The sequence below is a fragment of the Penicillium hordei genome (assembly GCF_028827395.1).
Source record: "Penicillium hordei strain IBT 12815 chromosome Unknown utg000002l_segment0_segment0, whole genome shotgun sequence".
Taxonomy (NCBI): Eukaryota; Fungi; Ascomycota; class Eurotiomycetes; order Eurotiales; family Aspergillaceae; genus Penicillium; species Penicillium hordei.
In genome coordinates, this window is record NW_026623143.1 from 129,684 (window position 1) to 149,228 (window position 19,545).

The 19,545-nt window shown below is 48.9% G+C and overlaps 7 protein-coding genes across 7 annotated transcripts; 5 read left to right on the top strand and 2 right to left on the bottom strand.

The window, feature by feature from the left end:
* Window positions 1-128: 128 nt before the first annotated feature.
* N7537_003371 (uncharacterized protein) lies at window positions 129-1,983 on the bottom strand (the record flags this gene model as incomplete). Its single annotated transcript, XM_056894429.1, has 3 exons — window positions 129-534; window positions 606-1,764; window positions 1,866-1,983. The coding sequence occupies 3 exons, from the start codon at window positions 1,981-1,983 to the stop codon at window positions 129-131; spliced, it is 1,683 nt and encodes a 560-aa protein (XP_056754177.1).
* Window positions 1,984-3,090: 1,107 nt separating this feature from the next.
* Window positions 3,091-4,011, top strand: N7537_003372 (class I SAM-dependent methyltransferase; the record flags this gene model as incomplete). The annotated part of the gene is made up of 3 exons (XM_056894430.1): window positions 3,091-3,211; window positions 3,256-3,793; window positions 3,843-4,011. The coding sequence occupies 3 exons, from the start codon at window positions 3,091-3,093 to the stop codon at window positions 4,009-4,011; spliced, it is 828 nt and encodes a 275-aa protein (XP_056754178.1).
* A 1,151-nt stretch (window positions 4,012-5,162) lies between these two features.
* Window positions 5,163-6,439, bottom strand: N7537_003373 (40S ribosomal protein uS5). The gene is made up of 3 exons (XM_056894431.1): window positions 6,093-6,439; window positions 5,681-5,938; window positions 5,163-5,604 (listed from the first exon to the last, which is right to left on the bottom strand). The coding sequence occupies exons 1-3, from the start codon at window positions 6,357-6,359 to the stop codon at window positions 5,347-5,349; spliced, it is 783 nt and encodes a 260-aa protein (XP_056754179.1). The 5' UTR covers window positions 6,360-6,439; the 3' UTR covers window positions 5,163-5,346.
* A 510-nt stretch (window positions 6,440-6,949) lies between these two features.
* On the top strand, window positions 6,950-7,739 carry N7537_003374 (Mpv17/PMP22 family protein; the record flags this gene model as incomplete). The annotated part of the gene is made up of 5 exons (XM_056894432.1): window positions 6,950-6,960; window positions 7,020-7,074; window positions 7,133-7,238; window positions 7,304-7,609; window positions 7,675-7,739. 5 exons carry the CDS (start codon window positions 6,950-6,952, stop codon window positions 7,737-7,739), a joined length of 543 nt encoding a protein of 180 aa, XP_056754180.1.
* A 541-nt stretch (window positions 7,740-8,280) lies between these two features.
* N7537_003375 (uncharacterized protein) lies at window positions 8,281-9,111 on the top strand (the record flags this gene model as incomplete). The annotated part of the gene is made up of 3 exons (XM_056894433.1): window positions 8,281-8,457; window positions 8,513-8,584; window positions 8,644-9,111. The coding sequence occupies 3 exons, from the start codon at window positions 8,281-8,283 to the stop codon at window positions 9,109-9,111; spliced, it is 717 nt and encodes a 238-aa protein (XP_056754181.1).
* A 5,358-nt stretch (window positions 9,112-14,469) lies between these two features.
* On the top strand, window positions 14,470-16,259 carry N7537_003376 (peptide MFS transporter; the record flags this gene model as incomplete). The annotated part of the gene is made up of 2 exons (XM_056894434.1): window positions 14,470-14,504; window positions 14,558-16,259. The coding sequence occupies 2 exons, from the start codon at window positions 14,470-14,472 to the stop codon at window positions 16,257-16,259; spliced, it is 1,737 nt and encodes a 578-aa protein (XP_056754182.1).
* Window positions 16,260-18,316: 2,057 nt separating this feature from the next.
* N7537_003377 (syntaxin) lies at window positions 18,317-19,541 on the top strand (the record flags this gene model as incomplete). The annotated part of the gene is made up of 5 exons (XM_056894435.1): window positions 18,317-18,322; window positions 18,387-18,552; window positions 18,606-19,078; window positions 19,138-19,417; window positions 19,477-19,541. The coding sequence occupies 5 exons, from the start codon at window positions 18,317-18,319 to the stop codon at window positions 19,539-19,541; spliced, it is 990 nt and encodes a 329-aa protein (XP_056754183.1).
* Window positions 19,542-19,545: the final 4 nt, after the last annotated feature.

Genomic DNA, 19,545 nt, shown 5'->3' on the forward strand with positions numbered 1-19,545 from the left:
TGACATGAACTTTTTTTTTAATCCTACACAACCGAATGATAGTATTTCCTCGGCGGCCCGTTCACCAGAACCTCCTGGGGAAGGCTCTGGCAAGCGTGCCGCCGCCGATGGACATGGACACCGTCCGTTCACATCCCGGAGGCCGCCAGACCACTCACCGCAGCGGTGAGCTCGGCAAGCTCCTCCTCATCGAGCTCCTCCATGGAGCTGGCCCCGGAGGGCCCGTCCTTGCCCCGGGCCACTCCAAGCTTGTTCGAATGACGAACTCGAACGTCTCGCTGGGCGCGAGACAACCAGAAACCGCAGTCGATGCAGTTCTTCTTGAAGTGAACCTCCTCGAGGTTCCGGAACCACATCCCGAACGCGTCCCCATCCACGGCGAAGCCGGTCAAGGTGAGATGCTTGACCGGCAGGTAGCGGGGGACGAGGAAACCGGTGACACCGGCAAGAAGCCTTGCCTTCTCGATGCAGAACTTGTCAAGGTACTCGCCGTACCCGATTTTGCTCGAAATCTTTCCGTCGCCATGCTCGCCACTATAGATCAGTCAGGTTAGCATATGTCACATCTCTCACTTCCACATAACTCCCAGTTCGGTATCACTTACTAGTAAACAGGCGCGCCAAACGATTTCACATTCATCACCCATCCATCCGAGATGGGCTTCCAGCCACGTGGACCTGGCTTTTTGATGTTCAGTTCCATTGCCATCTCCAGCTCGAGAGTGGTGAGCTGAGGGTTCAACCAGACCGCCTGCCAGATGATTCTCTGGTATGATTTCAACATACCAGTTAGACGCAGCACACGCAGCTTGTGGAACTCGATCAATGGCCGCAACTGCTTCTTGGATGGTATTGTGATGCTAATCTCAATCTCATCCTCTGGTTCCTTGCTGGAGCGGTGGGCTCCCTGGCCGTCGGTGGCAGTCTCATTCACGATAGGAACATTGGACTCAATGGCCACATCAGACATGGTACCTTTATCAGTAGTCTGATCACCATCGATATCGACAAGGCTCTTGGGTGAGGCCTTGCGAGCATCGCAAAGCATGTTCAGTTCGAGGACCGACTTAGTGCGTAGGATATCATCCCAAGTGCCACCATCGTTGAGGTAAGCCATCAAGTTGATTTGAGAATCGCGAGCTGGGTGAGTAGTGGGCACAGTTTCAGGGCGAGGATCACTTCGTCGCTCAAGCCACTCTTGAAAACTGATAATGCTCCGACAGCTGGGGGTAATTGTGGAAAAAGGATAAGAGTCCTCAGGAGCGTTGAGGGGAGTAATATTTAGGTTGGCAGCAGACGGTACTCTGTTGAGTGAACGAAAGGCAGGGCGGGAGCCTTTGTAGATGCGATGAATAGGATATTCAGGAGGGAAGACAGTAGAAGGTGATTCAGGTGGAAGGAAAGTCGAAGGGGACAGGATGGAAGGCCGGGCAGGCTTCTGGAGTTCAACAATGCCTGCAGTTGATGCGAGGATTGGGCCTCGGCGCTTGAGACTGAGAGACTTAAAGGAATGTAGTTCTAAAAGACGGAGGCTACCATTCTTTGAACTCTTCTGGCTCTTCTCGGGACTCTTATCAGGTGAGGTTGTAGTATCAGTCCCTACGGGGGAGGGATGAATGGTGTTGCGGAGTCTAAAGCTATTGAAAGAAGCCAGATGAGAGAGTTGGAAACGACTCTTCTTCTTCTTCTTCTTTGGACTCTTCTCGGTATAGTTTGTCACTGTAGTCTGAACGGGGCTTTGATGCGGCAATTGGCCAGTTAGGGCTAGACGCAGATGAGATCATTAGCACCAAGTATATATGAATGGGCGCAGTTGTGTATCAAACATTCAATATAACAAGCATGCAGCACATTTAAAAACATACCTTGTCCCTCATTTCCAGCACGTTCCTGGATATCTCTCGTCACATTGTCCCAGAACTGCGCTCCCATGAGGCTGGACTCCCATTGCTCACGCATCGAACGATCGTACGGATTGTTCATCTTGCTTTGAAATCAATAATAACAGGGATTGGATGAAAGTGATTATTAAAAGGATAAGAGGAGATGAGAGAAGGATGGAGGGAACGAGACAGCCAGGTGAGGAAAGGTACTTCGCGCGCGTTCTCTTCAAGCGTATGCTCGCCGCGTCAACAAGCACTCGAGGTAGGTATCATTCACGCAAGCAGCGCCGAGATCCAGGTCGAAGGCTCTGGTTCAATTCTATGCGTTCGCTCTTATATTTTACTCCGGGCCGCCAAAAACGATAGACTCTCTGCAAAATGTGCACTAAATAGGCTACTATAACTCGCATTGTGGTCATTTGTATTCCCAAGCGTAGGACGAAGAAAATATTCTTCAGTTCCAGGTTTACCGGCCCCATCAGTCAACCATAATGTCCATATGTTTCTGACAATGGACCGAAAAGGATAGGCCCGAGAACGTATCCAATCGAGTAGGTAGTTAGCGGCAGTACGAGCAGTTGCTGGTTCGTTATGCTAAACAGATCCGGGGATACTGTTCATGACTATCACCAACCCGGTGACGAAGATAAACAGCTTTTTTTTCCTGGTAAGTAAGTGTGTCAGCATGCTTTTTGTAGCTAAAAAGGGAGTAACATTACTCTCGTCCAACTGTGTGGATCGGGACTTGATTCTTCGATCATATCTGCAGGATGGTCAGAAATGCCTTGCAGTTCGTCGGAGCTATGTTGAAGCATTTTTCTTCATATCTACAGCATATGTCAATCCAGAAACAAGTTTACAAATAGCAGCGACAGTACTAGCTGTCCTGATGACGACACTTCATACAAACTATTGTACTAGCCAGCCCGATATCGGTTCCTAAAAAGGTGGAATGCTTCAATGCTTGATACTCGCCGATAGCGGAACCGCCGATCTGCTTACTCTTTTTAGATCTAGGCTTTGGCTAGTGACGGCCCGCGACGGACATCCGGCGGTCCACCCCTAGAATCCCACCTGGGCAGTTGATGCAAGGCTCCGATGTCGGGGCTGTATACTTCCTCGTAACATCTGGAATGGCCTTATAACACCACTGCAAATCTGGTCCAGGGGGCTTTTGCAAGACTGAAAAAAAAAAAAGTCTGACAACATGGCACAGCAGCAAGAACAGAAAGATATTTGGTCGGCCGACCTTTACGGCGAAAAGGTGGCCCCATTCGTTGCAACTTCAACTGACAAGATTCTCACCTGGCTGGATCCTAAGCCAACTGGTAAGTCTCCAACTGACAACTGTGAGGCTTAACTAATAAGGTAGATGAAATCCTTGATATCGGCTCCGGTGAAGGCCCCTTGACAGCCCGTATAGCCCCTTATGTCAAACGGATCGTGGGAATCGACGGCTCAGCCAACATGATTGAGCACTTCAAAAGGGTATATCCACACATTGAGTCCCGTGTTGTCGATTGCCGACTACTTGATCAAGAGGCCGACCTCATAACCGGGAATTTCGACAAGGTCTTTTCGAACGCTGCTTTACATTGGATTCTGAGAGACCCTGAAACTAGGTCTAATACAATCAAAGGCTGTTTCGAGGCACTTAAGTCGGGTGGTCTTCTGGTTAGTGAGTCCGGTGCGCTAGGAAATGTGGCCGAGGTACATTCCGCAATAATCAGCGGTCTTGTTACTCAAGGCATTCCCGTTGAGAAGGCACGAGAAGCATCACCTTGGTGGTTCCCATCGCAGCAGGCTATGAAGGAGCTTGTAGAAGGAGCGGGTTTTAACTGGATCAAGGGCGAGGTCCAACTCAGACAGACAACATTAACAGAGAATGAGAAGGGTGGTGTTGAAGGATGGTAGGTCTGACACTAATAAATTATTGAGTTTATAACTGATGGCGTATAGGATTCGTCTGTTTGGTGAGCCCTTTCTTGAACTCCTCCCGACAGCCGAAGCACGAGATGCAGCCGTCAAACACGCCGTTGACGTTCTTGAGGCTGTTGGAAGACAGCAGCATGATGGTTCTTTTACTGTCAATTACATTCGTCTTCGCTTCGTTGCTCAAAAGCCATAGTGACTTCACCTTAGCTCTCGGGAATGATACTGGATGGATATTAGCTATAGGGAATGAAACTGGATGAATATTTGTCAAAGTAAAAGGCCCCTAGTCCACAACTGAAACGACATCTAGATATAATGGCTAGTTCGGCAGGAATGCTTGGTTCTCAACGCGAGTCCCATCTTGGTTTTGATAGCGCCTGGCGGATACACTATCCGAACCCTTCCATGGTACCGCTGTACTGCATAAGCTCTTCCCACTATCCGCCACGAAAGAAAGATATCTCGCGAGTGGCATTTGCGGGCGAGGCCATGGGGGCGGTCAGCTACACCACCAGTGTTGGTAGCACCAGGTCAAGCTGTTCTCTGTACTTGAAATACATGTTTCGTGGCGTCTTCATACGTGGCAACCTTGCCGGGAATCCCCTAGCAGAAAGGTCGCTGGTGATGGGGGTTTCCCGGGTCACGTTGGGACCCTCACAAGCAATATTTGGAAACTAGACCAAGAGACATGATGAACTGAGATGAAAGGATGATGAGGATGAAGAAGTCGCGTAAGATAGCTAAACCTAATTTGGTGACCCAACATATATATTTGCACGTGTGAAATATATATATCCTTGGATATGTTGGAAATCATTATGATCTCTTCCTATGATCTCTTCCTATTGCTTTCTTGGATGTCTTTCTATGTCTTTCTAAATATCTGTTGGGTGTAGGATTGGATGACACTCTCGGTGTTCACAGTGGCTTGGGATAGGGAGACAACTTTACTTGGATCTATATCCACAATATAGTATAACTATGTAGCCACAACTTTGACAGCTACTATGTGCCCAGTGTGGATACATCAAACATCCATATTGAGCTTCTGGTAAACCTGGGGTATGGGCTGTCTAACTATAGAAAGGTTTCTTTAGGGACAAGTATGATAGTATTCCGTAGCCTGATGTCAGAGATGATAGCCTGCACCCCAGACTGTTGCTTATTTAGATGTCGAGCTTCCTGGAGGACCTATCCATCCATGATTTGTCATAGCGATATTGTAGGCTGCATGTCGAAGACACAAGCTTCAAACCATATATTGGCACATTGCCAAACTGATATCGAGCAAGTGAAAAAAAACCCCTACTGCCCTACTGTATACGACTACTGCTCAAAGAACAATTTGGCTGGCAAATGGCCCGTGGACTTCGCTATTTTGTGTCCCTCCCCATGATAAATACATCCAGAGCGGTGCGGAGATGCCTCTCGCACACACGAACCATCTTTTAATCGCCGAGCACAGAGGGAGAAGTTTTAAAAGAAACCCATTGGAATTGTCGAACAAAAATCATGCATCATCCATAACCTAGTACTTCTTGCCCTGGCGGAGGACATCACCGAACTCCTCCAGAGGGCTGCGGATGAGCTTGTTCTCGGCCCACAGGTTGGGGGTAAGGAAACCGTAGGTGTTGACGACAGCGACGAAGGTGGCCTTGAGGGTGTTCTCGAGGGTCTTGGTGGAGCCGGAAGAGGAGGTGTAGGCGTCCTGGACACCGGCGAGCTGGAGCAGACGCTTGACAGCGGGGGAAGCGACAAGGCCGGTACCGCGGGGGGCGGGAATGAGCTGTAGTTAATTAGAAACCATCTCATCAGATCATTGACCCTTGAAAACAAGGACCAAACCACCGTAGAAAACTTACACGGACGGAGACGGAACCACACTTTCCACTCTGCTTGACGGGCAGAGAGTGAGGCTCACCAAGGTTGGTACCCCAGTAACCGCGACGGACGGGGAGGACAGCGAGCTTGGCGATGGTGATAGCGGCACGGATGGCAGTGGCGACTTCCTTGGAGGTCTTGATTCCGAGACCGATGTGGCCCTCGGAGTCACCGATGAGGACAATGGCCTTGAAACGGGTACGCTGACCGGCACGGGTCTGCTTCTGGACGGGCTTGATCTGTAGGTTGAAATTTGACGTTAGTTTTTGGTCTGATTTCGATGTATTCGTTTTCTCCGCTCGAGCTTCCACTGCGCAATTGCGTGCAATTGTCGCATTCCAGTCGAATCCCGCTCAATCCTCCAATTTCAAAAAAAGGTGTGTCGATCCGTACCTTCATAACCTCATCCTTGAGCTTGGGAAGGAAGAAGTCGACAATCTGGTACTCCTTGACGGGCAGAGAGTGGAGGTAGATCTGCTCCATGGAGGTGATCTTGCCGGCCTTGACGAGACGGCCGAGCTTGGTGACGGGCTGCCACTCCTTCTCCTCCTGCTTGGGGCCACGACGGCCGCGACGGCCACCACGGCCACGTCCACGCTCACCACCACGGTCGCCGCGCGAACCGAAACCACCACGTCCACGGGGAGCAGCGTCAGCCATATTGATGTTGTTATGGGAAGCGACGGGGAGGGTTGTCGGGATTGAGTTGGTCGTCGAGATTCACGGCGCTGAGCACTGTTTGCCCGAAATTTGCGCGGGTGGGCTAAGCGAGCGGGCAGCCCTAGTGGGGACCCTATGCCCTAAGTTCCTGATCGGGGTTGTGGCACGTGCACTTAAGGTTTTCCAGGGCGGTGTCACCTGACGGGGCCCAGAAGTAGATCGATTGATCGTCGTTGTTTAGAGGGGCATTGAAGCTGTGAAAAGAAGGCACAGATTTATTGTATATTAATGTTGAGGTTATTTGCTATAGCTATATTTGACAATATATCATGTTTATCCATAAAATTGAGCCATCGTAATACTGTTATTCTACCCCCCTACGTCACTCCGCAAATCTCTTCAGGCGGATGCATTTCCTATTTGGGCAACGCGACAGGGCAATCTCGACTCCGCAATTTCAAGATTGTTTCCCCCCAGTTGCCCCCAGTACAATAGTATTTCAACGTCTCCCCTCTTCGCTTCTGTTCCTTCTTTGCATTATTCCATTCTTCTCCACTTGTTTCATCCTCCACGACCACTCAATTGCAGTTATGTTGCGCTGGTAAGTCTCCCCTTGCTACTGACCTCCTTGAATCGAAGCTCAAAACACTCTCCAACCAGGTACCAATCCAAGTTGGCAAAGAGGCCCATCCTCACCGCAAGCATCACCAGCGCTGTACGATCCTCTCCTTTTCCATTTCCCCCGGACCAACTCCTGACCCTTGTTACAACAGTTTCTATTCGGCAGTGGTGATGTTCTAGCACAGCAAGCTGTTGACCGGAAAGGTCTCCAAAAGCACGACTTTGCCCGCACTGGGCGGATGGCTCTATACGGTGGAGGTATGTCTATAAGTTTCGAGTCTCGAGTCTCTTGTACATTATTGATCAGTGCCTTCTTCTTTTAGCCGTCTTCGGTCCAGTTGCCACTACCTGGTTTGGCATTCTCCAGCGTCATGTCGTTCTCAAAGGCACTGCGTCCACCACCGCGGCTCGTGTTGCCGCCGACCAAATATTCTTCGCCCCGGTCCAGCTCACCTGTTTCCTCTCCTCGATGGCTATCATGGAAGGTGTTGATCCCTTGGAAAGGTGGAGGACTGCATTTGTTCCCGCCTACAAGGCCAACTTGATGGTCTGGCCGTTTGTACAGGGTGTCAACTTTACATTTGTCCCCCTAGAGCTGCGATTGTTGTTTGTCAACGTTATCAGTTTGGGTGAGTATTTTGCTTCCAAGTGTTGCTGGTTACACTCGTTACTTCAGGCACTAACAATTAAACAGGGTGGAACTGCTTCCTCAGCTTGATGAACAGCGGCGAGGAGCTAGAATTCCAAGCCGCAATTTGAGATACCCTTTGAAGTTTTAATTGTCAGCTATTCTGTGCATTTTTCACGTTGGCGCTCCATTATATAGGATTTTCTTTTTGGTTGTTGCGGTTATTGCTCGGGCATCGTGTTCGGGAAGATTTTTATTCTGCTTTTTTTCGGCCGTGCGGAATTCTAGATAGTATACATCTGGATCTAAATATTCAAATTGAATTATTAGAATAAGTGAATCCAATGATAAACAAGGTAGAAATAAGAGTAAAGTGAAGATCGGATGTATATTAGTGCCTAGGAGTGATATTGATTATGTTACGGAAGAACCCAAAGAGGCAAGGCAAGTTTTTGTGGCTCGAACTTCAAAACTTCCACTCTTTGCAGTCGATTGTCGCCCACCTCCACTCTGATCTCACACTGCCTGGAGCAGACTATTACTGCTAACTCGATCCAGGCTCGGATTTCTCTTATCTTCTTTGTGTGAAAAGCTCCGATTTGCGCTTTCCCTGAAATTCTCGCCCCTCCGACTTTCCGACTCGATCGTCTTCCCCCTCCACATCCATTCATCATGGCTACTGTCGCAGAAAATGGTACTCCGGCTGTTGCCGATGAGAACTCCGCTCCTGTCACCGAGACTCAGACTGGTGATGCCGTCACTGTCTTCCACAACTCCGATGACTTCAACGTGAAGCACCCTCTTATGCACGAATGGACTCTGTGGTTCACCAAGCCCCCCAGTGGCAAGGTAGGAGATACTAGTTGGATATATCGACCTCAGTGTACTTACTCGGGGAAATTAGGGCGACAACTGGAACGATCTGCTCAAGGAAGTGGTTACCTTCAGCTCCGTGGAAGAATTCTGGGGCATCTATGTAGGTCCAACCCGAAGTCTCCCCCGATCAACGATCACACTAACCTCGACCGCTATTAGAACAACATCACGCCGACCTCCGAACTTGGCCTCAAGGCCGACTACCACCTCTTCAAGAAGGGCGTACGACCCGAGTGGGAGGACCCCCAAAACAAGCACGGTGGAAAGTGGTCATACCAGTTCAAGGACAAGCGCTCCGTCCCCATCGACGAACTCTGGCTGCACGCGCAGCTCGCCGCGATCGGTGAGACCCTCGAGAAAGATGACGATAACGAAGTGATGGGAGTGGTTGTGAATGTGCGCAAGGGCTTCTACCGTGTCGGTCTATGGACACGCACAGTCGGCAAGAGTATCCAGGGCGATAAGCACACCCGCACACAGGCGCAGGGCAAGGAGGTCCTCGAGGCAATTGGTCAGCGGTTCAAGGACGTACTGCGGCTCAACTTGGCGGATGTGGTGGAGTTCTCTGGCCACACCGACAGTGCACACAGCGGTAGCACGCGCGCGAAGGCCAAGTACACCGTTTAAACGGGGTTGGCTCAGATGGTGATGTGCAGATGAGGATGAAAAACGAAAAACAGGGGACGGATGGCGATGCGCAGATTTCACGATTACGGACGACACGAATCGAGGGGAATTGACTCGACTCGATGTGCGGTGCTGGAAACTGGGGGTGATTCACATAGGGACCGAGGTCCCCCTCCTTTTATGCCCGCCCCGCTGCATAGTTCTGCAGGGACGGCCTGATTGCTTGCGACTTGTATCTTACTCTACCAAACACATTTTACGAGGCTTCTGCCGTGGTTGAGGTGCTCGTGCCAGTATGATGGTATTTTCCTTACATTATTCTATACAAATATGACCTGTTCATGGATGCATTCAACTTTTGGTGTTGGCGTGCTGAGTCGGGTTTGGCGAGATCAAACACCTGCTGCTAGTTTTGGATGCGCTTATGCAGTAGGTGGAGCTCAACAGCAGCTTGGATGTCTAAGCCCTGTCTCATAGGTCTTTATTTCGTGTCTTATCCGATCGGTGTCGCGAGTTGGAAGGCTTCTGGGAAGTTCAAATGGCACTCCCTAGAATGTATAGCCACAGACAGTTTAGTAGTCAGCGCTCAGTTTCAAACATGTTCTGCGGATTTACACCGCCATGATTCCTTGGAGATATAAAACACCCTTCGCAGGACAGACAGTGTACCACCACACAAATATCAAATCAATCTATTGATATTTTCGTCATGATCAAGCAAGAAGATAGGTTCTACTCAGGGGGGCCAGGGCTATTTTGACTCAAGAGAAAACCCCAAAACAGAAATCCACTGCAATGTCTTGGATTGGGATCAGCTTCGATTGATCAAAGTCAAAGGAATGGCCAAGCTTTTTCCACCTGACGAAGATATTGAGAATTCAGTTCGCATTGCCCTACAATTTACTTCTCTCAACTTCAAGAGCTCGATCGGCTTGGACTAGGTCTCGATCTCTTATCGCATGATAGTCAAAAGGTCGCATTCAAATTCAAGCCTTTAGGTATGTCTTGAAGACTACGAATGTGCTAGAAGGAGATGAATCTGCTTAACAAACTGCCACCGCACCCTAATATAGTACCGTTTGATCGCCTCGTCCTCGAAGACGCGGAGTCTCGAGTGATTGGATTCACAGCGAAGTACATTCCAGGTGGAACGCTAGCAATTGCCGATCCGAAAAGGCCTTTCTGGTTTGAATGGCTACAACAGCTTACCCAAGTGGTGGATTTTTTAAACCTAGAATCAGGGGTCATACATCATGATATTGTACCTCGAAATTTGCTTGTCGATCCCGAAACTGACAAGCTTCTTCTCTTCGAGTTTGACTGGACCGCAAATGGAAAGGACTACCTACCAGATAGTCGAGACGATATGTCTAGTGTTGTGTTCGCACTATACGAGATTATCACAAACGATGCAAATTTTACCCGCATTCCTCACTGGGATCGAAACATAGATATAGTGCAGATTATCGGATGGCCTTGTTACCGCGAACTAGACTCCAACGTGTTAAAGTTTTTTTGAATGAATGGATAGCACCGAGAACCGACAGATCCATAGAATGATATCTTAATACACCTAAGCGGCTTACTTGGCCGGGTCTCCCAACTCCTCCAGACTACAGTGTACCTTATGAGATGGGTTGGGCGAAAGAACGGGAAACTATTTGACAAACGGACGCGCGTATAAGACGCATCGCACTAGAGGAGGGACAATACTGAATGGATGCAGTAGCTGATGGCTGAAAGATTGCCCGGTCAGCTTGAATTTGGACCGATGATCATTTGTTTTATAACAGAACGTACAAAATGAAACACGTTAAAGCGTTGTGTAAGCCCCATATTACCTTAGAAAGTTGTCACTGACGATGTGATTCCCGTCTTGTTGGGGTAATGGGGCTGTATATTTGTACCATGTATAAATTGCCAGGTCCCGGATATATATTTACTGCTCGGAAGCATAGAGCAAACTACACTTGCTCTTGAAAACGCACAATGGACAAAGTCCCTCTATTAATCTTTCAGTACTAATGGGAATACGTGGAGGCAAAAATGTTAAAAGTGAAATATCCAAAAAGAAGCACACGCACGACCTCTAGGACGAGCATCAACAAGGGATTCTCTCCGCCATGTAGTTCTCATAATGTGACAATACAGTATTAAGCATGTCCTGAAAATATAGACTGCCTGTTGGCTTATTATTGGCGGTAAAAACAAGCTCTTCGACTTTCTGGAGGCTGCTAACTGAAGGAGACGAATACCTTGAACCTTTCCGGGACCTATCCAAGAGGCTACTCACCAAGTGCTGGTAGATACTTTGTAGAGATTATCGAAGCTATCTTACACTTGTTCTAAACCCAGTCTATTACACGATGTTCCCATATATAAAGGAGCCACGATCGTAGCAAAGAGAAGACAAAGCCAGATGGACGATTGATAGGCTTCTTGAGGCTGTGGAGTAGATAAATTACCGGATTAATAGACTGAATTATTGCCGGTAGGTTTTCAAAGGGAATCAATGGTGGAAATTGCTGCGAAAATGGCCCCACGATTCACTCTAGAGTACTCTGTATGGAAACTGACAACGGTGAAAAACCAGAGCAGCTACTCCGTAGACTCTCTGGCACAGAACCCCATGGCTCAGTATCTCAAAAAGACCCCAGGGGCAAAGAGTGCGTCAAAGTTATCAACCTTGGAAGGGAGTAGAATAATTATCGTTAGGTTATGCTCGTATATCGAAGAGGACATCGCGCCCATGGAGATGCCTGTCCACCGACACCATAAACCATTGATACTATCGGTCGTTTAAGGGCAACAGTAAGATTCATCCTTCCAAATCTCCGGACCTAGTAGCCTTAGAATGCACAGGCAAGACTTGTTACTCTGCAACCCTTGTAAAGTGATGACACGCATTTAGAAACCCTGCCATCTAAGCATGCTTTATTTTTTATGAAGTCGAAGAAGTCAAAAAGTTATGAACACACTAGTAAGTTGGATGTTCTATTCACTCCAAACTCATTGTTTCCGCAACCTCGCCGAACACCAATAGGAGAGAGTAGAGAGAACAAGGATTACCTTACAGCGGAAGGTTATCTGTCAGAGCTAGCCAATAGGATATAGTTACTTATAGAGGTAAGCAACCTTAGAGCTTCCGAAAAATCTCTGACCGATACAGTATGCTACCTTGATATCTTTCCAAGTCTCAGCTGGGAATAAAACTCCCTAGCAAGAAGACTTGAGAAACAATACCTCAAGATACGACTATCGTATTTCGTCGAGATGGTTCATGGATAGCCATGCTCAACGCAAATACTATAGCATTCATCGGTCAGCACTAGTATAGTAGTCACCGATGGAGATCCACCGTGGTGTTCTAAGTGGCTCCTAGTGTCGCAATATCAGAGTACCTGCCCGAACTTCGTAAAGAGCCCTCTATAATCTCGGTCGGGAGCCGACCACTTGCGATGTCGGAATGGTGATGTGCTCATATTGGCCCAACTACTCTGTACAGAGAGTAATAGTAATGGTCCTAGCTTGTTCAATTGGAAAGTCGCGACGGCATTACACAGGGCTTCGAGGACTGAGATAGCGAGATCACTACAGAGTATAACGAATTGGGTTTGGCAAGTAAGACATTGGAAGTAAGCCTATCTATCTAGGTAAGCCAATGGAAGAGCACGCAATTCAGGCCATGCCAAGACAGATATAGAAGCAACCTCATGGAATCCAAGTTATGAGGTTGACATATTTTGCTCATCGAAGGGACTTGACGATATATTTCTAGCGCCGGTGTCGGATTGCCAATATCTTGGAGAAGTCTTGGTGGAATTCTCGCCTAAGTCTTTAAGGTGTTGGTCGCTTGGCGGCTGGCACCCCAGAAGTCCCCCAAGGCTTGGGGCTTACGCCATCTGAGGGTAAATGTTGACGATAAGCTCTCCTGTTGGTGGACCTGAAGTTCATCCTTGTCCACAAGCGAAGTCGGAGCCCCAAAGGGCGTGTGCTATGACTCTTTTCTTGGTGTTTATATATTTATGAGTGTCCCTGTTGATCTTCTTTTTTTTTTGTCTCTCTCTTCCTCTCTTTTTCCCCTTTCCCATACCAAAAAAAAAAGTTCATATTATGAGATGACTTTTGATGTCCTTCAGGGCTATACGCCTATACACACTAATAACCAAGACTAACAGAAACAATTTCTTATCTTCTGTGGGCTTGGCAGGCACCGAGCACTCAAACACAGATCCACCTCCCATCGCATTTCGACACTTTTTTACGAGAGAATAATTACCCCGGAACCTCGAAACCAGACCAAACCACGATAGGAACGAAAAATGGTTTCTCTCAGGTCATCGTCTCGGCTGGCATTGAATGGCATTGGCTATTGTTGCATGTCATTGCCGGGGTAAGCGGGTAAGGTCAAGCTTTGAGACACACGCAGTTCAACGGGAAAACGAGGGGAAAGGGCCCCAACGTTACATTCGGAAAGGAAGACTGAAGATCTTTACAATCATATCATATGGTGATAGAATACGGAGTACTTTGACCTTGCAATCAGAGTCCCGTGCGACGAAAACGGATGTGCTTCCACCCTCCCGGTCTCAAACCCCTGCCGCCTCACCCGAAGGCGTCCACAACGTTGGAAAAGGTCGACAGTATACAATTCAGATTTCCGGTCAATGATATTACCGAATCTATTCATCAAAAAGATCGGAGCATCGACTTGACTCCGACCATTAAAAAAAAAGAAAAAAAGAAGAATAAAAAGGAACACAAAAAGATAATTTGCCCTCGTGGCGAATTCCGGAAACGTTCTCAATTGGGAATTTTTTCAACATCACCGGCAATCTCCGACTGGACATATCAAATGTGATTCGACGACATAAAGTGGACTCGGACTAGCCCTTCCAGAAATCCCCAGATGCCAAAGTGGCAAGACAAGCTCATTCGCTGCTCTAGTTGATCCAAACCTGAGTCAAGTCCACCCGGTGCTCGGTCTTTTATTGCTTGACTGTTCACTTCCGTGTGCCGTCTGGTTACATTGGGTCAATTTCGCCTTCAGCCATTCGCCGTTGGACGATAACACTGCCGATCGCGTCCATGGTCGTGCGAACAATAGGCCACGCCCGACCTTCTCAGATGAGCCTTAGTGGTATGGGGGCAGGGGAATGGCGTGCATTTGGTTTTTATTTTATTCTTTTTTTTTTCGAGATAAGACTCTCCTCCGGTCCCACTCAGAGTCGGTTATTGAGTAATGAAAAATCGCATATATAGTACTATCCACGCCCGTTTTTTTAGATCTCTTTCTCTACCCCGATTTGTGATTTTTTCTCGCCTTGAAACAAGAAGGGATAATCAGGTCTCGTAGCCATGGCGTCCACAGACCGTGAGATCGATACTCCTGCGTATGTATCTTTCTGTCTGGAAGCTCCCAGAGTGCAACTAACCCTATGTTTAGAGCTCCGTACGAAAACGAGGTCACCCAGCATGTCATCCTGAATGAAAAGGCTATGGATGCCGATTTGGACAAGGAGAACCAGATCACTCCGGATGGCGGCGAACCCACTCTCTCGGAGAAGACTTCCTTGCGCCATGTCGCAGAGAACCTGCCCCTCTCCGCCTGGTTGGTGGCCGTCGTCGAGCTGTGCGAGCGTTTCACCTACTACGGAATGTCTGGTCTGTTCCAGAACTACGTCCAGCGACCTCGGGATGGTAGCGAGGGACGTGGTGCACTCGGTATGGATCACCAGGGTGCTACTGGTCTCACTACCTTCTTCCAGTTCTGGTGTTATGTTACCCCCATCATCGGTGCCATCATAGCCGATCAGTATCTCGGCAAGTACAAGACCATTGTGGTGTTCTGTATCGTCTACATGGTTGGTCTGCTCGTCCTCGTCTGTACCTCCATCCCCACGGCCCTGGATCACGGCTCGGGTATCGGTGGTTTCATTGTCGCCATCTTGATCATCGGTCTGGGTACCGGTGGTATCAAGAGTAACGTAGCTCCTTTGATTGCGGATCAGTACAAGCGGAAGAAGATGGCCATCACCACCACCAAGAAGGGCGAGCGTGTGGTCATCGACCCCGCCCTGACCATTCAGCGTATCTACATGATCTTCTACGGATGCATCAACGTCGGTTCGCTCTCCCTTCTCGCCACTCCTTACATGGAGCTATACATCGACTTCTGGCCCGCCTACCTTCTCTGTCTCTGCATGTTCATGGTCGGTACCCTGGTGATTGTTCTCGGCCGCAAGTTCTACGTTGTTCGCCCGCCCCAGGGCTCCGTCATCACGGACGCTTTCCGCGCCCTCTGGATCATGATCAAGAACCGCAACATGGATGCCCCCAAGCCCTCATGGCAAAACGAGCACAATGGCGTGTCAGCTGTCAACTGGGACGACCACTTTATCGACGAGCTGAAGCGCGCCCTGGTCGCCTGCCGCGTGTTCGCCTTCTACCCGATCTACTGGGTCGTCTACGGACAGTTCTCCGGCAACTTTGTCACCCAAGCCGGCCAGATGGAAGGCCACGGCATTCCTAACGATCTGATGCAGAACTTTGACCCCATCTCCGTCATTGTTTTCATTCCCATTCTTGAAACCTGCGTCTACCCCCTGATGCGCCGCATGAAGATCCCCTTCCGCCCGATCACCCGTATCTCCCTTGGTTTCATCGTAGCTTCGCTTGCCATGATGTACGCTGCTATTGTGCAGCACCTGATCTACTCCGCTGGACCCTGCTACGGCAAACCCCTGTGCGCAGCCTCCGAGGTCGACGGTGCAGCCCAAGGCAACCGAGTGCACATCGCCATCCAAACCCCGGCCTACATGTTCATCGGTGTATCTGAGATTTTCGCCTCCGTCTCCGGTCTCGAGTACGCCTACACCAAGGCACCTCCCAGCATGAAGTCCTTCGTGCAGTCGATGTACCTCCTCACAAACGCTTTCGGATCCGCTCTCGCTGAGGCCCTCACACCCGCCGCCTTCGATCCCGCCATCATGTGGATGTTCACTGGTCTTGCCTGTGCATCCTTCCTGTGTGGTCTGATCTTCTACACCATCTTCCGTCACCTGAACGCGAAGGAAGATGACATGAACGCCCTCGATGCCGATGACGACATTCTCGCCGAGGCGGAACCGCGCCAGTCCAAGGAATAATACGCCTTGGAACTGGTGTTTTTGTAAGATTTTGTTTTTTTTCTTGTTCTTTTCGCATTTGCATTTGCATTGCAGGTATCTCTACGCTGGGATCGTACTTCTTTTTTTTTTTCATTGCTTGCATCATCGGAGCAGGACCCTCTGTGTGTTCTAAAGCTGCTGTGCAGATCGTGAGACGTGGTATGATATGATGCTTTTAATTTAGTATAGATAACTCATTAATCTAAATGAAAATAATCAATATATATATGAAATCAAACTACTCCACGTCTTATCTGCATTATATGAACTATAAATACGTACATTTGATTTCCTCGTGGTATAGTATAAACTCCAAACGCCTCCATCGCCTCGACCACTCCACGCCAGTGTGCAACTCGGTCTTGAGGCCGCGGGGACAGACATCCACAATAACACGAATATAATCAACTGCCGTCTGCATTGAATCTTGAAGTGGATTCAACTCCGTATCTTCGAGGATCTTCCCCGCTTCCTTTTCGCGACAGATGGATTCAAAGAACCGTTTCATACGTGTCCACTCCTCTTTATCCTCGGACATAATGGCGGGGACGGGGATGGTATTCTGACAGACCCATGTCATGACTTCGACTTCATTGCGAGTTTTGATGATAATTGACGGCCTGAGACGCCTAAAACCAGGGTCACTGAGTCAACGATGCCTTCGACTATCTTTCTCTTCACCGACTCCCTCAATTGATGTTTTCAATGACTACTCAAGGAACAAACAAGGCGGAGCCAAGAAATCCGGAAATATCGGTCAGGCCTGGAAGGTCAGTGATTTGAAGCCCTGCTAACGTCCTCCTTAGTAGTAATTGCCCATGGTGCCTTCATTTTGGTTTTGGATATTGCTGCCGCCATCCATGCTGTCGCTGTCTGCACGTTTGCTGAAATGGCAACCTTAGGATATCCCTAGGTATATGTGGCAGAAGCATCCGAGCGGCTGTGGGGAAGAGTGTGTTGGTGAAAATGAGGGGGATTTGTGTCCACGTGAACAAAGGAACGAGTTACCGTTTGAGGCAACATAGTAGCCATTATAGCTTCAATATTCTATGATCTTCCATGGTATCTTCGTATCTTCGTATCTTCCTATATAAACTTACTAGCCTATTGGCAGTGGTATACCTGGATCAGGCAGCCATACTTCTAAATGCGAAGGCATCGATATTATAGATCTGATGTCTTGGTTCTATACATGATGCCAACAGATAACTTAATGTAGTTGATGCCTAGGATGAGGCTCATGGACCCCAAATGTCCTGATTGGTCAAGTTCCACGAGTTCCACGAGTTCCACGTCCAATTTCAGCTTAGGTTCCCTACGCATGCTATTTCCGACTTGCCTCCCGGACAGGTAACGGCAATTGATGTGCTGACTGGATTGTTTTCCTATTGGAATCTGGAGTTTACATACATATGTCTTTCATCAAGTCGATACATCATAATCATGACGTGCAGACTCACGTTGCCACGGCAGACCCTTGAACAAGTATCGGGTACTTCTTCAAATGTGGGTATTACGTATCAAAGCCAAGTAACTAGTACTTTGGAAAATATAAATCCCACCTCCATATCGATCCACTCCTGGCCATCAAATCACGATCTGCGACTGTGTCTTAAATAGAACAGGCTCAGCCACACATGAATGGTCAATCTCGTCGACTCCATGCAGGCCGTATCCTGTACTAATTAATGTAGGAACAACGGTGCACTGTCCGCTAATAGTTAAAAATAGGGGGGACCCCCAAAAAAAAGAAACAGCAAATTTGACGCCTATGAAATTTATGAAACCCATGAACCCCATGAACCCCGTTAAAACCCATTAAGCCCATTTATTTCCCAAATTAATGTTTAATTTCGCTATTCAGCGCGACTAACACCCGAACCTTATTGGCTTTGCTGTCCTGACACCGCCAGCGCTTCTGCCGCAACATCCACTTCTCCCGTCTCACCCTTCCCTCCTTCATCTCTTCCCCCCCCCCCCCCTCCCCCTACTATTATTGTCTTGCACGCATTCGAGAACCTGAGAATCTGCACATCATGAGTGTGAGTGAACCAATGTCAACCTCCTTGATCACCTGAATGTGCTTTCTGACGTGACTTTCCCTAGTACCAGAGCTTAGGGGATAACAACTCAGGCGGCTACGGCCAGTACAACCCGTACGGAAGTCAGCAGCAGAGCAATCCCTATGGAGGCCAGCAACAACAGCAGAGCTATGGATATGGTGGTGGTTATGACCAGGCTGGTGCCGCAGAGCAGGGAAATGGTGGCTATGGTAAGCTGACCCGATAATTGCGCAGTCTTGCGACGACTCTAATTCTTTGACAGAGATGTCCAACGTCAATCAAGCCTCATCTGGTGGCCCAACTGCGATTCTGAACAAGTGCAAGGAGATGAACGAAGGCATCAACGAGCTGACCAAGAAGCGCGAGACTCAATTGGTTGCCGCCCAAAAGGCCCTTTTGGACTCAAGCACCGGCAAGGAAGACCAGGCTTCGCGCCAAACGCTCGACTACATTGAGGATGAGATCAATACTGCGCTGCGCTACCTGCGCGATCAGTTCAAGCGCATCAAGGAAACCCCCGGATCCGGTGACTCGCGCGTGCAGGGCCAGGTCGAGAACGTCAGCCGCAACCTGCGCCGTGAGATTGAGCAGTACCAGCGCACACAGAGCGACTTCCAGAAGCGCCTGGAGGAGCAGGTGCGCCGTCGGTACGAGATTGCCAACCCCGAGGCTACCCCCGAGGAGTTGGAGCAGGGTGTGCAGAATGTCCTCATGGGACAGGAGCAGAGCTTTGTTGTATGTTTTGCTCGAGTCAAACCTTCCTTGGTGTCAGTTACTAATACCATGATGAATAGGTTCCCGGTACTCGCACTCGCCAGGCCAACGATGCCCGTCAGGCTACTCTGCAGCGTTCCGCCGCCATCCGCAAGATCGAGCAGGATTTGATCGAACTGAGCCACCTGTACAATGAGGTCGCAGAGCTGGTGCACCAACAGGAGCCTGCAGTTCAGCAGATTCAACAGGGAGCCGAGGAGACACACCGCAACGTCGAGCAGGCCAACACCAAGTTGGACAGCGCTATCCAGAGCGCCAAGAACGCTCGCCGCTGGAAGTGGTATGCACTGATTATCGTTAGTGAGTATTTACCTGTGTGCACCCCAAAATCTGGCCGACCCGCTAACCTAGTTATCCAGTCATCATTATTGCTATTGTCGTCGGTGTGGCCGTCGGTGTCACCGAGGCCAACAAGAGCAAGTAGTGAT

What these genes read in the sequence shown, in the direction of transcription:
- N7537_003373 (XM_056894431.1), bottom strand. Translation starts at nt 6,359, where the DNA reads ATGGCTGACGCTGCTCCCCGTGGACGTGGTGGTTTCGGTTCGCGCGGC. An exon ending in TCAAGGATGAGGTTATGAAG is followed by an intron (nt 5,939 to 6,092) that starts GTACGGATCGAC and finishes TTCAACCTACAG; the next exon opens with ATCAAGCCCGTCCAGAAGCA. An exon ending in GTGGTTCCGTCTCCGTCCGT is followed by an intron (nt 5,605 to 5,680) that starts GTAAGTTTTCTA and finishes AATTAACTACAG; the next exon opens with CTCATTCCCGCCCCCCGCGG.